Source organism: Haliaeetus leucocephalus, unplaced genomic scaffold, assembly GCF_000737465.1.
Source record: "Haliaeetus leucocephalus isolate CR32 unplaced genomic scaffold, Haliaeetus_leucocephalus-4.0 Scaffold166, whole genome shotgun sequence".
NCBI lineage: Eukaryota > Metazoa > Chordata > Aves > Accipitriformes > Accipitridae > Haliaeetus > Haliaeetus leucocephalus.
In genome coordinates, this window is record NW_010972602.1 from 34,726 (window position 1) to 48,733 (window position 14,008).

The 14,008-nt window shown below is 37.2% G+C and overlaps 1 protein-coding gene across 1 annotated transcript in view; it reads right to left on the reverse strand.

The window, feature by feature from the left end:
* ASPM (asp (abnormal spindle) homolog, microcephaly associated (Drosophila)) overlaps positions 1-14,008 on the reverse strand; it is a 30,895-nt gene that overhangs the window by 3,570 nt on the left and 13,317 nt on the right. Inside the window, exons 17-24 of the mRNA XM_010563437.1 lie at positions 12,298-12,492; positions 6,887-11,509; positions 5,250-5,399; positions 4,742-4,908; positions 3,693-3,852; positions 2,972-3,181; positions 2,294-2,443; positions 193-384 (exon numbers count right to left, since the gene is read on the reverse strand). Of these exons, the coding sequence (XP_010561739.1) occupies positions 193-384; positions 2,294-2,443; positions 2,972-3,181; positions 3,693-3,852; positions 4,742-4,908; positions 5,250-5,399; positions 6,887-11,509; positions 12,298-12,492 (5,847 nt within the window). The remainder of the gene's footprint in view (positions 1-192; positions 385-2,293; positions 2,444-2,971; positions 3,182-3,692; positions 3,853-4,741; positions 4,909-5,249; positions 5,400-6,886; positions 11,510-12,297; positions 12,493-14,008) is intronic.

Sequence of the window (14,008 nt, forward strand, 5' to 3'; positions counted from 1 at the left end):
TTGAATTTAGCTTTTATGTCTAAACTGAAGCGCACAGGATAAATTCTGAACTGATAAATTCACCAACCAAAGTAAACGTCTTCCCTCTACCCAAAAACCCATGAGAGAAAATAAAAAAAAAAAACCCAAACAAACTAAAAAACACCCAAAACTTAAAAAAAAAATTGTAGTTTTCTTACAAGAAGTATTTACCTGAAATTTAATTACTCCAACTGCAAATTTTCTCCTACGTCTGCAGGCAAGGAATCTTCGTACATTTTGCTGGATTATGGTTGCTGCATTATTTCTGTGATTTAGCCAGCCTCGAATCACATGTTGTAACTGAATGATTCTTTGATAATCTCTTAGAAACCTCTTTTGTTGCATTTTAGCTCGGAACCATCTCTGTTTAAAATTAAAGTACCTTTCCATTTATTTATTTAATACTTTTCCCTAAATTCCCTTTTCCTATCCTAAACAAACATTGATAAGAACTGCAGAACTATTTTAACATGAGCTTTGACAGATAACAGGCACTATAAGCTTCACTAGCACTCATATAGTCACCATGACACAGCTCTGATTGGCGTGGGGGTAGCTGAAATGCAAGACTACAAAATGAAAACTTAACTAGGAGCAGTTAGGAAAGCATTCAGAACGAGAATCAGAATCAAACAGGAATTGGAATAGAATAGAGTTTTCAGTTGGAGGGGACCTACAAAGATCATCTAGTCCAACTGCCTGACCACTTCAGGACTGACCAAAAGATAAAGCGTGTTATTAAGGGCATTGTCCAAATGCCTCTTAAACACTGACAGGCTCAGGGCATCAACCACCTCTCTAGGAAGGCTGTTCCAGTGTTTGATCACCCTCTTGGTAAAGAAATGCTTCCTAATGTCCAGTTGAAACCTCCCCTGACGCAGCTTTGAACCATTCCCACTCATCCTATTGCTGGATACCAGGCAAAAGAGATCAACACCTCCCTCTCCACTTCCCCTGTTCAGGAAGCTGTAGAGAGCAATGAGGTCACCCCTCAGCCTCCTTCTCTCCAAACTAGATAAACTGAAAGTCCTTAGCTGCTTCTCACAAGACATTCCTTCCAGCCCTTTCACCAGCTTTGTTGCCCTCCTCTAGATGCATTCCAGTACCATAACATCCTTCTTAAATTGTGAAACCCAGAACCGCACACAGTGTTCAAGGTGAGGCTGCACCAACACTGAATTACAGTGGGATAATCACTTCTTTTGACCAGCTGGCTATACTGTGTTTGATGCACCCCAAGTTTGCCCTCTTAGCTGCCAGGGCACACTGCTGACTCCCATTGAGCCTGCTGTCGACCAGCACCCCCAGATCCCTTTCTGCAGGGCTGCTCTCCAGCCACTCCTCTCCCAAATTATACTTGTGTCTGGTGTTACTCCATCCTAGGAGTCTTCTTTCTCTTGGCTGGCTTTTAAGGAGAACTACCACTCCACTTTTCTCATTTCCCAGCTTTGTTTCTTCCCATCTATACAGAGAAGGGAGACAGGGTACTGTATGCCAAATCTGAGAAAAAAAAGCCTCTTCTACCATCCATTTGCTTTTGCCTTAAGGGGAAAATATAACTTATGGGGACAGATAAACAGATTTGTCTATATGGAGGAAGTAGTAGGGCAAAGTTTGCCATAACATCCTTGACTAGAGGACAGCTATTTCAGGGTTCCTGTTTCAGCCTCTCCACTTATCTAATGCTGACCTTCCATTATTGGGACTAAGCGAATGGTCAGTTTGGAGACCTGAAGATAATTTTTACTATTAGGCAATGCTGCAATACAGACCTGATTTTTGATCTTGCTTTTGGAGAAGTAAAACATGGTTATATTAAAAATGCTGTAACTTAGGCTCTGGTACCACTTGCAGTTTAGAAACACCCAACAAAGTAAATCACTGTATCCCAGGGGATTGTTTGCGTAAGGAGATGCTCTTCTTTTCATGAGCCCTAACAGGCTGTCATGTCTGTTCTTTCCTACCTACAGTAGGATGTGAAGAAATAGGCCAAGACAGCACTCAGATTCCTTTGGCAAGCTTGAGGGTCTGAAGGAAACAAACTTTCCCACACATCCTTAGCTTTAAAGTGCGTAAGCCTTCAGAGCCTGGTGAGATCCACTCTATTATGCTTAGCTGGGTATAAGTATCATTATTTAATAACCCATAGTCTCCATAATTTAACTTTATTTTCACTTGTGAAGGAACTATAGTGTCTTAGTGTTACTGCTTAGCTGATAGAAAAGAAATTAGCCTATGTTACACAAAAACATTTGTCCTTAATTAGACTAACCTGTATTATAAGAACAGATGAGATCTGGTTTTGTGCAAGTTTTAAGATGAGGTGAATCCTATACACCCTTTGAATTTTAATTGCAGATATATGATGATACACAGCAGCTGTAAAATAAAGTAGTCTCTTCTTTTGTTTCTGTTCTGAAATCTGTAGAAGGAAAACAAAACAAGGAACATCATTAATTTTCATACTGACAGGTAGCTGATCGTCTATGCAAAGACCATAGTACACAGCACTATGTTATTAGATGCTGAAGAATCACCTCAGAAGTCATTACCTCAGAACTAAAGTAAGCTACCTTTCTTCAGTACTAGGTCTCTAATCTAACAGAGAGAATAACAGAGAAGTGTTTCTGAGAAACAACATTAATATACAGTGGAGATCAGTTTCATTGTAAGCGTGTGTGTGAACTATCAGTTATAGGTAAGCCACAAAGGTCTCAGAAGCTAAAAAACCACCAAACAGTGAAAACCTTTTTTAGTACTAAAGGATTGTGAGAAAAGGATCAAACTATATTTTGTTCTATTCTGATGCACCCAATTCTCAAAGCAGTCAACAAGAATTTGAGTTCAACAAGTGATCAGGTTTCCCTTTTCTTGCCAGCCAGAACTGATGCTAAAACAGCTCTAGAGATACTTTACATCAAAAGTATAGTTTGATTTGAAGCATACCAACCTTTTTTCTGACTAAATAACCCCGTATAAATGCTTGCAGTTTAATGACAGCTCTTCTATTTTTGTTGCATTTCATAAATTGAAGCCTGCCTTCCTGCCAAGCCCTCAGATGGTTTTGGATAATTACAGCAGCAGCTTTTTGTTGAACAAGTTTCCTTCTTGCCTTGAAACCTCTGTATGCTTTTTGGATCAAACATGCAGCTTGAAGCTTCTGAAAAATATTTTAAAGAATGCATTGGTAATTAAACTTCTGTTTGTTCCTGTCATGATCAATATACATTTATATATTTTTTTTCCATCATAAGAAAGAGAACAAAAATAAAATAGGAAATACAAGCAAACTCATGCAGTACTAGTTTATATAAAAATACACTTTCACAATTTGGAAGGTCTTTTCCCTTACCTAAATGGGGTCAGAATATGGTCAACTTAATCCTTTGTAAGAATAAAGACAAGTGAAAATTTTACATTTTATCTTATCATCAGTAGACAGGGATAATTCAACAATTGGACCTGTTTGAAAACAAGAATCAACCTCGTCGCTCCAAGCAAAAAGGAAATTTGGTAGTTTAGATCAAAACTCTTCAATCTTCAAAATATCTTTGTTCTGGCCCTACCTTTTTTCTTTTCTATACTTCTGTACATTGGTGACAAAAATCACTCAAATACACTGAAAACTTTTAAAACAACCCTGACATAGCAGAGTGCAAGTGAAAACATACCTTTCTTAAAAGTCTTCTAGCTCTGTACTGTCTATATGCCAACTGAATCTTAACTGCAGCATTCTTAGTTGCCAGAAACTGATGTTGAATCATTCGTGCAGTAAGGGCTGCTCTCCATCTTCTTTGAATGGTAAGTGCACAGAACTTCGTTTTCAAAAACCTAACACGAAAAATGCATTTTAAGTTTTTTTCCAAAAGTTGAGAACACTTGCATTTTTGAAGTAAGAAAACTGTGACAGTTTACAAAATTATTAAGATAGATACTGTGAAAGGAGAGCTGTTATCAACCAAATCTTAGAACACTAGCACAAGGGGATAGCCAGCAATGTTGGCAGAAAGACGGGTTTAAAATAGAAGATACTTTTTGTTTTCCCACAGTAGGTACTTCCAGAACTTGCTGCCAAAGGAAGTTGGGAAGAGAGACAGCAGTTTTAAAGGCATTAGACAGACTGACATACAACAGGTCTGTAAAAGGATAATAAAGGGAACAGGCAAGGATGTAAGTTCTAGCAGCCGTAATCTGCTGAGGGAGGAGCTTAGAAAGTCACCAGGTTAATGTAGTCTCCCTAAACTTCTACTGCTACTGGCAGAGGACAGAGTTCTGAATGAGATGAGCTATCATGCTGATCTAGTAGAGCATTTATTGTAAAACCATCTCACAGCAAAATAAACATAAACTAGTTTAACTATTCCATTATGCATTATAACAAAATAGCTTTTCATTCTATTAGTTTTATGGGGCAACGTTATCAATATCCAGAACACCCTTCCTGTAAAAAAAAGATCAAGGCCTACTCTTTCTAGATCCCCAATATGCAAAATTTGTGAGGTAGCTTCCAGTCCAGAAAAATATTTAAACATAAGAAAAATCCTGTGCAAAAGAATAATCCCACATGCATCAACAGGATTATGCTCATGTGGGTTACATACATGCTGCAGGATCAGAGCTTGAGAATCTATAGGCATTTACCAGAGTACAAAGCAGTACTAAATAATTATATAATAAAAGCTTTAAAAAGTAGAGAAATTTATATCAAATTCAGTATTACCAGGTCCGCTGCTGTTTTGTTTTGAAGTAACTCTGAATAACACATACAGCTTTTACCACAGATGCATACTCCTTTCGTGCTCTGCAGCCTCGAAACCAGGCTTGAATTACTTGTGCTGCTCTCATTTTGTTAACCCACTGCCTGGCTTTATATCCTCTATATGATGCCTATTAAATATATTAAAAAAAAAAAAAAAAAAAAAAAAGGAAAAGACAGCCTTTCAAACCTGGGGGTTTTATTCTTTTACTTAACAGAACAAACAAAAAATTAAAAGGAAAAGGGTCACGCTAGCATGAAAGGCTTTTAGGATTCCTATCTCTACAGTATTACGGATATCTAATTTCTCACATCTAGAAGATGTTTTCTAAAGCAAGTGAAACACATTCAGGGAAATACCACAAATGCCACTCTCTTTAGTGTCTGTAAAAATAATTATGTCATGAAGAAACAAATACAAGAGAGATTAAAAAAGAAAAAAAAACCAACAAAAAACACACTCTGGGATTACCTGAATTCTAATGGCAGCTCTTTGCATTTGATGGTATCTTTGTTGTTCAATATTTCGCACCCAATGGGCTCTGTAGCACTGCTGTATTAATACAGCAGAAAACTTGTACTGAAGGTATTTCTGTCTCTGAATAAATCCACGGAAAAATGCCTTAAAATAAAAAGACATAATCTTGGAATATTTCACCACTTGCATGGCATTGACTGGGAAGTCATTTGCATATTTTTAAGTGCAGCTGTACTCACCAGCTTGTTAGAAAAACAACAATATAAGTAAATATATTTTCAATTTCCCAACTAATGCTTTTTTTTCCTACCTTTTAAGCAAAGTAATCATACTTACATTGTTCAGGATATATAAATTAAACATTCAGAAAATAACTAAGAAGCTGCCACTTCCCCCCAACACATGGAGGCGAGGATGGCACACTTGCTTTCTTATCTGTTAAGCAGAGCATGTGCTCTCCAACAAGATAGTAATACCAACCTAAAAAGTTATTGTGAGAGATTATTTATTTCCCTTTCTTCCCTGATTTGGGGGAAAAAAAAAAAATCCTTTCATTCCAATAATAACCTGAAAAGAAACACTTCCCTTAGGGTAAAATAACTAAGGCCACCACAGAAAGTCACTTAAAGCTTTTCCCAGAAGGGAAAAAAAACCCAAAAAGCGTACTCCAACTACATACAAATCATACTTAATATAAAGAAGAAGGAAATATACCTGCCTTCCTCATCCTCAAAAAAAAAAAAAAATATTGAAAAAGCACTTCAGAGCAACTAGCCTTCTAAGCTTCTTTGAACTCAACGCCGGATGCTTGCTACATGGAGATGAAGAACAATTCTCATTACTTCTTGCTGAGCACACTTTTATTGAATCAATGATGGAAGGAAAAAACATCAGACTAAATAATTCCCTTTTCCTAGAGTACCTCTGAGAATTCACAGATAGTTTCCCAACAAGTTTCATGTGGTGCCACTCAAGGTACTAACTGAAACACACAATAAGAATACAGTTTCTCTCCTTACATTCCTCTTCAAAATGTTAGCTAGGCACTTAAATTAGTCTAGGGACATATAATAAATCTATAAGAACTAACGTGACTGATTTACTCATGCCTTCCTAAATATGAAGAATTGTATGTACGTATGTAATGTAATGCTACATTAAAGAAGGTAGCAGTCATGCCTTTTTTGCCATTTACTTCACTGTATACCCAATACTAGTGCCCACTCATTTCAACACATCAAGACAGCTTTCAGTCACATTCCAATCAAAGAAAACATTCATTAAGCTCCTAATATTTATACAGGTAAAAGCCAGTTAGGACAAAAATATTCTTAAAAGAACAGAAACACACACAAGTATCAGAACTCATTTGAAGTACTAAAACTCTACAGGAGAAACAAGAAAAAAGGAACGTTACTTTTTAAGATGAGTACCTCAGAAAGGAAAGACAAAACAGAGCTGAACTGAGACTCATTTCTGTGCACTGTAGTAGTAAGCTTTATATATCTGCCATCCATCATCCACTTCAGAAACTGATTCTACTTTAACATATAGTTTTAAAGTGTCGTTTGCAAGAGCAGTGATCTTTAAAAAACCCACACCCAAAGCCACTACTATAAATTCAAAAGTACCTGAATTTTTATTGTGCTTGCTTTAATTTTGTGAAACCTCTTCTTTTCAATGAATCCTCTGACTCTAGCCTGCACAATAATAATGTTTCTCTGCGTTTGTAAGTAAGTCATTCTTTGGTATTTCACAGTCAAGTGGGATCGGTAGCATCGTTGTAAGACAACTGCTGCTTTTTTGTAGCTTGTATACTGTGATTTAGTTTTATGCATTAGGTAATAGGCTCGTAACGTAATAGCTGCTGTTCTAAGTTGAATAAATTTTCTACGCTGCACAGCCATCTGAAGAAAAGACTGAATCTTTCTTGCAGCTCGTATTTGTCTTGCTATTTTTCTTGCTTTCATACCACGGAAGGCAGACTGGATAATTACTAGTGCTTGTCTTTGAGCACAATACTCCGTTTTCTGTAAACGAGCCCTGTGACATGCTCTGTACCACCTCTGAATAGCAACTGCTGAACTCTGAATCAATTTATAGTGAGTCCTTGTTCTTTGGCATCGGAACATAGACTGGATCATTATTGCTGCTGCTTTCTTCTCAAGAAAATGCCTCCTCTCTACACGCATTTGTAAGAATGATTGTACGCACCGTGCAGCAACATTGGTTTTATACAACTGCCTGGCTTTTTTGGCACAAAAACAGGACTGAAGGCAAACGACAGCCTTTTTTATTTTTGCATAGTTTTCCATGTCAGCTTCTTTTGCCATTTTGGCTCTGAATCTTTGCTGTATAACTCTGACAGCCCAGCACAACTGTTTGTAATATCTATGTTGTATGTACATGCGATAACTAGACTGTATTACAATTGCTGAAACATGCATGATTTTCAGTTTCTGTCGTTCCTTCCTGCCTCTATATGATGCTTGAATAACAAGAGCAGAATTCTTCATCATCAGGTATTTCTTTCGTTGATTCTTTCCTTTAACATAGGATTGATAGTAGTTCTGTATAATAATAGCTGCAATTCTCATATTTTGATAGGACCTTCTATTCCTGTGCATTTTGTAGGCTGCCTGTATTGTACTAGCTGCTAAATGCATATGCTCAATGCTCTTCCGCACCCTGATACCTCTGTACACGGCTTGTATATGAATAGTTGCTCTACGAAGAGAAAGATACTCTAAAGCATGCTGTCTTGACAAAATCAAAGCTCTGTATCTTCTCTGAAAGATAAGAGTAGCTGCTTTAAGAGAGAGATATCTTTGACGTTCTCTAAAAGCTTTAAAATTTTTCTGGACAACAGCAGCAGCACAGTGCATTTCTTGATGTTTTTTTGCTTGCATGTCTCTAAAAGCCTTCTGAATACAAGTTGCCGCTTTCTTTAATGAAGAGTAACGCTGTACTGCAATTTTCTTTAGGTTATTGGCTCTGTATCTCTTCTGTATTAGCTGGGTTGCCCACTGAACTTTTCTGTAATGGCAGTACTGCCTGTACATTCGGTAGTTTCTCTGTATTGTAAGTGCTGCCTCATGTCTTTTCTTCAAGAAGCATCTTGTTTTCATCCCTCTATAGGCAGCCTGAAGAACTAAACAAGAATTGTACAGTTTTAAGTATATTTCTCTCACACGCTTCCCTTCCCTGTAAGCACGATAACGTTGCTGTATGATTACTGAAGCAAGCCTGACAGCTTGATAAGAAATGTAAATCTTACGCATTCTTAACATTGCTTGAATAACTGTAGCAGCTTGATGCATCTGCTGCATTTTTTTTCTTACCACAAAGCCTCTATAAGCAGACTGTACGGTAACAGCAGCATTAAGGAAAGAGAGGTATTTTTGACGTTGAATTTTTGCTAGTTTTCTTGCTCTGTATTTTCTCTGAATAACAACAGCAGCTGTCTTAATGGAAAGAAAATATTTTCTTTTGAGAAAAGTTCTAAATCTTCTTTGAATAAGCTCAGCCGATTCACTCATAGTTCTTACAAGTCTTCTTGTTTTCATACCATGGAATGCAGCCTGGATACAAAGTGTAGCACTTCTCATAATCATATAGTTGTGGACTTGTGTATCTCGCTCCTTACAAGCACGGAACCACTGCTGAATCTGCCTAGTTGCCAGCAATAATCTTCTGAAATCCCTCTGTTGTTTGTGCATTCGATAATAAGACTGTATTATTGCTGCTGACTGATGCATAGTTTTTAAGCCTTGTCGGACCTTCATGCCTCTACAGGCAGCCTGAAGGATAATGATAGACTTCTTTAGTTCCAAGTACTTTTTACGCTGTACTTTGCCTAAACAAAATGCTCTATATTGTCTTTGAATTATAATTGCAGCCATTCTCATTGCCTGATATTTTATGTTCATGCGATGCATCTTAAACGTGGCTTGGATACAAATAGCTGCTTGATGCATACAACGAATTCGTCGTCTAATTCTTACACCTCTGTAAATCGCCTGCATTTTGACTGTGGCTTTTTTTAAAGACAAATATTTCTGCTTTTGACATTTAGCATGAGTAATTGCACAATAATGCCTTTGAACTACTATAGCTGCAGATCTAAGTCTTTCATAGTCCTTTTTGACCAGGTAAGATTTGAAGGCAGCTTGTATAGTTGCAGCAGCTTTGTTTAGTCTGTTCAATTGTTTCCTTACAGTCATCCCACGGTAAGCTGACTGCAAGACTAAAACAGCTTCCTTTGTTTTTAGATAAATTGCATGTTGGGTTTTTTTCAAACAGTAAGCTCTGAAGTATTTCTGAATCACTAGAGTCGCTTCTTTTAGTTTCTTATATTTTAGTTGATTTACATGCATTCTGTAACAGGACTGAATGATTGTTGCAAGATTATGTTTCTTTTGAATTGTTTTTCTCACAGTTTTCCCCCTCCATATTGCCTGAAGACACACTACAGAGTTACGCAGCTGAACATATTCTTGCCGTTGCTTCTGGCCTGTAATACTGGCTCTGTAATGCTTTTGGATAGTTCGCACAGCATGGTTCATAAGTCTGAATTTTTTCAGAGCCATGAATTTTCTGAAGGCAGACTGTATCTTAGTAGCAGCAACATGCTGTCTTCGAATTTGCTTTCGTATCTTCCAGCCATGAAAAGCTGCTTGTAAAGAAAGCACTGCTGCTCTCGTCAGTAAGAAGTTCAGTCTTTGGCTGTTACCAGTCTTGTAAGTTCTGTACCACCTCTGAATCACAATGGAGGACTGAACCATTGCCTTATATTTCATTCTTGCAGCATGAACTCTAAAAGCAGTCTGAATTTTAATAGCAGCCCTATATTCAAGTTTAAGCTTTTTGCGTGCTTTATAACCCCTGTAGGCTGCCTGTAAGCAAACAGCTGCTTTTTTAACTTGCAAGAACTCCTGCCTCTTACACAGTTGCTTTTCATATGCACGATAATGTTTTTGAATAACAACAGCCGCACTATAGATGCTTAAATAACGTTGCCTATCCCTTCTCATTCTGTAGCATGCCTGAAGAAATATTGCAGTCTTCCTCCACCTTTGTATTTGTTTCCTAACAAGACAGCCTCGAACTGCAGCTTGAATTGTAATGCAAGCTCCCTTCAATTTCCTATAATCTTCTTTAAGTTGAAGAGCGTATCTATGAGATCTATACCTTCGCTGGACATTAAGTGTTGCCTCCTTTAATGCACAATAATGCTTATGTGCTTGCCTCATCTTTACAAAAGCTTGAATCTTTACTGTTGCATCTTTCAAGTTTTTAAATCTCTTCCGGACAATGTAAGCACGGTAACTTGACTGAATTTTTATCACAGATCTCAATATGCGAGTCTCTTTCCTGGCTTCCATTCCTCTGTAGGCAGACTGTAGGACAATAGCAGCCAGACGCATCTTCTGGAAAGAAGCAGCTGCTTTTTTAGAAGTGACACATGCCCTATACCAAGTTTGAATTACAGAAGCAGCATTTTTAATTTCTTTATATCTTTTTACTTGTTGGTATTTTCTCACATGTGACTGCAAGGTAGTAGCAGATTTTTTTAATTGTAGAAATCTTAGTTTCTCTTTTTTCATTCTCCACAGTGACTGAACAACACAAACCAATTTTGTTTGTCTGTATACTTTACGTGCCTTCATGCATCTAAAAGCAGCTTGGAGAACTATCGCTGCTGCACGCTTTTGCAAATAGTACTCTCTCTCAATTTTTCCTGATTTATAAGCTCTGTAATACCGCTGAATTGCCACTATTTTTTCCCTGTGTTCCTGGTAAATACGTCTAGTCAGCTGACACCTGTACCAAGCCTGAATCTTGATAACATTTTGCTTAATACATAGATACTGCTTCAGATCTCTGTGCATCCTATACCAAGACTGTATGACGAGGGCAGCCCTCTTTCTCTTAGCCAGTTTTGAAGATTGCCATTTTCTGAAATAAGCCTGAAGCACTAAAGCTGCTTTAATTTTCTGTTGAATTTTGTATTTTCTCCATCTTCTGAATGCAGACTGAATAGTAACTGCTGAAGACTTTAAGATTTCACATCTTTGCTGATCTTTTTTTGCCAACTTAGATGCACGCAGATGTCTCTGAATTGTAACAGTAGCCCAAACAATTCGTTTATATGCAGCAACAGACTTCACCATCCTTATCTTTGCTTGTACAAAAATAACGTAGTATCTTAGCTGTAAATATCTTTTCCTAGCACAGTGTCTCCTCCAATAAGCCTGTAGGAAAAAAACAGAAAATTTAGTATTTTCTTCATGGTATCTTGAGTTCAGCCTAAATTTGATGACTAGCAACCTCAGACTTTTTAAGATTTCCTTACTTCTACTTAATCCCTAGGAAGATAGGCCAGATATCTACATAAAAAAAACCCAAAAGCCAGATGCTTGAATTATTGCTTTTTTAAGCATTTTAAAATTCTGGGAAAAGCTAAATTTGCCCTGGCAATAAAAGATTCCCTTTATAAACTATTTGATAAATCAGTGATTCTTTAGTCTCCACTCCAGAAAGTCTTAAGAATGTAATATTTAGCTTTGGCTAACAGTGGTGAAATTGGGGATCTTGAGAAACTGAATTAACTGCCCAACTACCAATTGGTAACTAGTATCTGTCATTCTGAATGTGCCCACTGCAGGTGTCATAACACTAGGAGAGTAATTTTATTTTTTTTAAAGCTTCTTTAAGCAATGTTCAGCAGGTGCAAAAAGTCAAGCCAACACAATCTGATCAGTCCTTACATTGACTGTTTTAAGGCCCAGTGTTTTAATGTTTATGGTATACCAAAACTTTTACTGAAAGGGAACAATTGTTGATTTAATAGCACATTACCATTTCTCTCTGAAGAGACAAAGTTACAAAAACATCTCGCGGTGGGGGAGAAAAAAAAAAAATTACATTTTCATGAAGACATCAGTTGCTGCAGGCATGAAAAATGACCCTGAGCAAGCCTTTTGTCTTACAGGTTTCAGAGGGTTTCCTTGCTGTGTAATCTCACTTTAGATCGTATTACCTGAATGACTGTGGCAGATTTACTTCTGGCTTCCTCCAGTTTTGTCTGTTTCAGAGTTAAAAAAATCATCCTCGCTAAGTATCTTCTCCAGTGCTTCTGGATGAAAACTGCTGCATTCACTCTCTTCAGGATGCGTTGACGAGACAAGAAGTTTATTACAGATTTTTTAATTACCCGAGCAGCTCTTTCTCTTTCCTACAAAGAGTGAATTTCCATTGAACAGTTAAGACTGGAATTTTCACTCAACTTTTTGATGTATTAAAATAACTATCTAAAGCAATCTCATAAAAATTAGGCTTGTTGATACTACAGCTTTCCTTTACTCTAGTAAAAGAACTTTGCCAAGAGAGAACTTTTATTTCAGCACTGAGTTCTTTGTAAAAGGGTGGCATCGCTTAAATCTGCATCCCCTGCCTTCATAGTTCTTCCTCTTTGGTACTTAATTTTTCAGCACTCCTAAGCAACCCATTTTTAAGCCTCCATTTTAGTTCTCATTCATATGAGTTTAAGATATCCTCACTAATGGAGCACACTGGAATACTTTCCAGCTATGTTTAAATAACTTAAGAGTATAAACATAGTCATACCAGCTCATGTCCATCTAGCCCAGAGTTTTGCTTGCACATACCAACCAGTGTTTTTATAGTAACCCAGAGACAGTAGTAACAAACTGATGTACATGAAAGTAAAAGGAAAAAGCAACTAAACTGTAACATGTCAATATTTAGATCATCTTGTCAAAACCCTACTAGCAGCCTATTATACTATAAGGCAAAGTACACATGCGCACATTGTAAGATTAAATAAATAAAAAGCCTGCAATCCTTAGAGGTTTTGTCTTTGATTCCCCCTCCCCCTACCAGCATCTTTACTATTAGTTATTTAAAAACAGTTATAAAGGGAATGTACCTACATAAATATAACCTCTGCCCCCTTCTACACCGCAGACTCTTAGAATATTTCACTTGAACACTGTTTCAACATCGAATAAAATGTATCTCAGTTAGACACAGTGGTGGCATTTATCAGCCTTAATGGTGTCACAGTTCTAAAATCATCACAAGATCTGCTATAACTACCAGAAAAGCAAGAAACAAAATATCAGAATTCATGAGATTCAACTCAAAACACTGGTGAAGTTTAGCTCCTGAACAAAAATAGTAAATCCATGCAGAAGTTTAATTACTCTTTTCATCTTGTAGACATGAATAGGAATCAAAAATTAACTACTCCCCTTTTATTTTAAGGAAGCAGTGAAACTATTTTATATTTGAAATATTAGGAAAAGGGCTTAATGGGTGACATGCTGTAATCAGAACATGAAAGAAAGAAGAGTTGCCTTTAAACAAACATAATTACTTCAGAACAGTCTTGTGGAGGACCTTGGCTGGACCGAGGGGCCTGGGGAGGATATTGACTTTGACAAGATTAAAGTGTTCCCGTGAGAGAACAAGAAAGGATGAGAAGCGTGCCTGGGAAACTAAGTTTAAGGAATGTGTTGACCATTTGCAGTTGTGATAAGGAACCTGAAAAAGTCACCCAATGAGGGGTGAGAAAAACAACTTCTGACAACTTTTTGACCAATAAGGGACAGACATATGTACAAGGTAACAAGTATAATGGGTATAAATTTGCTGGCTTGTAGTAATAAAAAAAACCCTTCTTTGCTTCTACTATTAGAATGCATACTTCCCGTTTGTCCATCTCAACC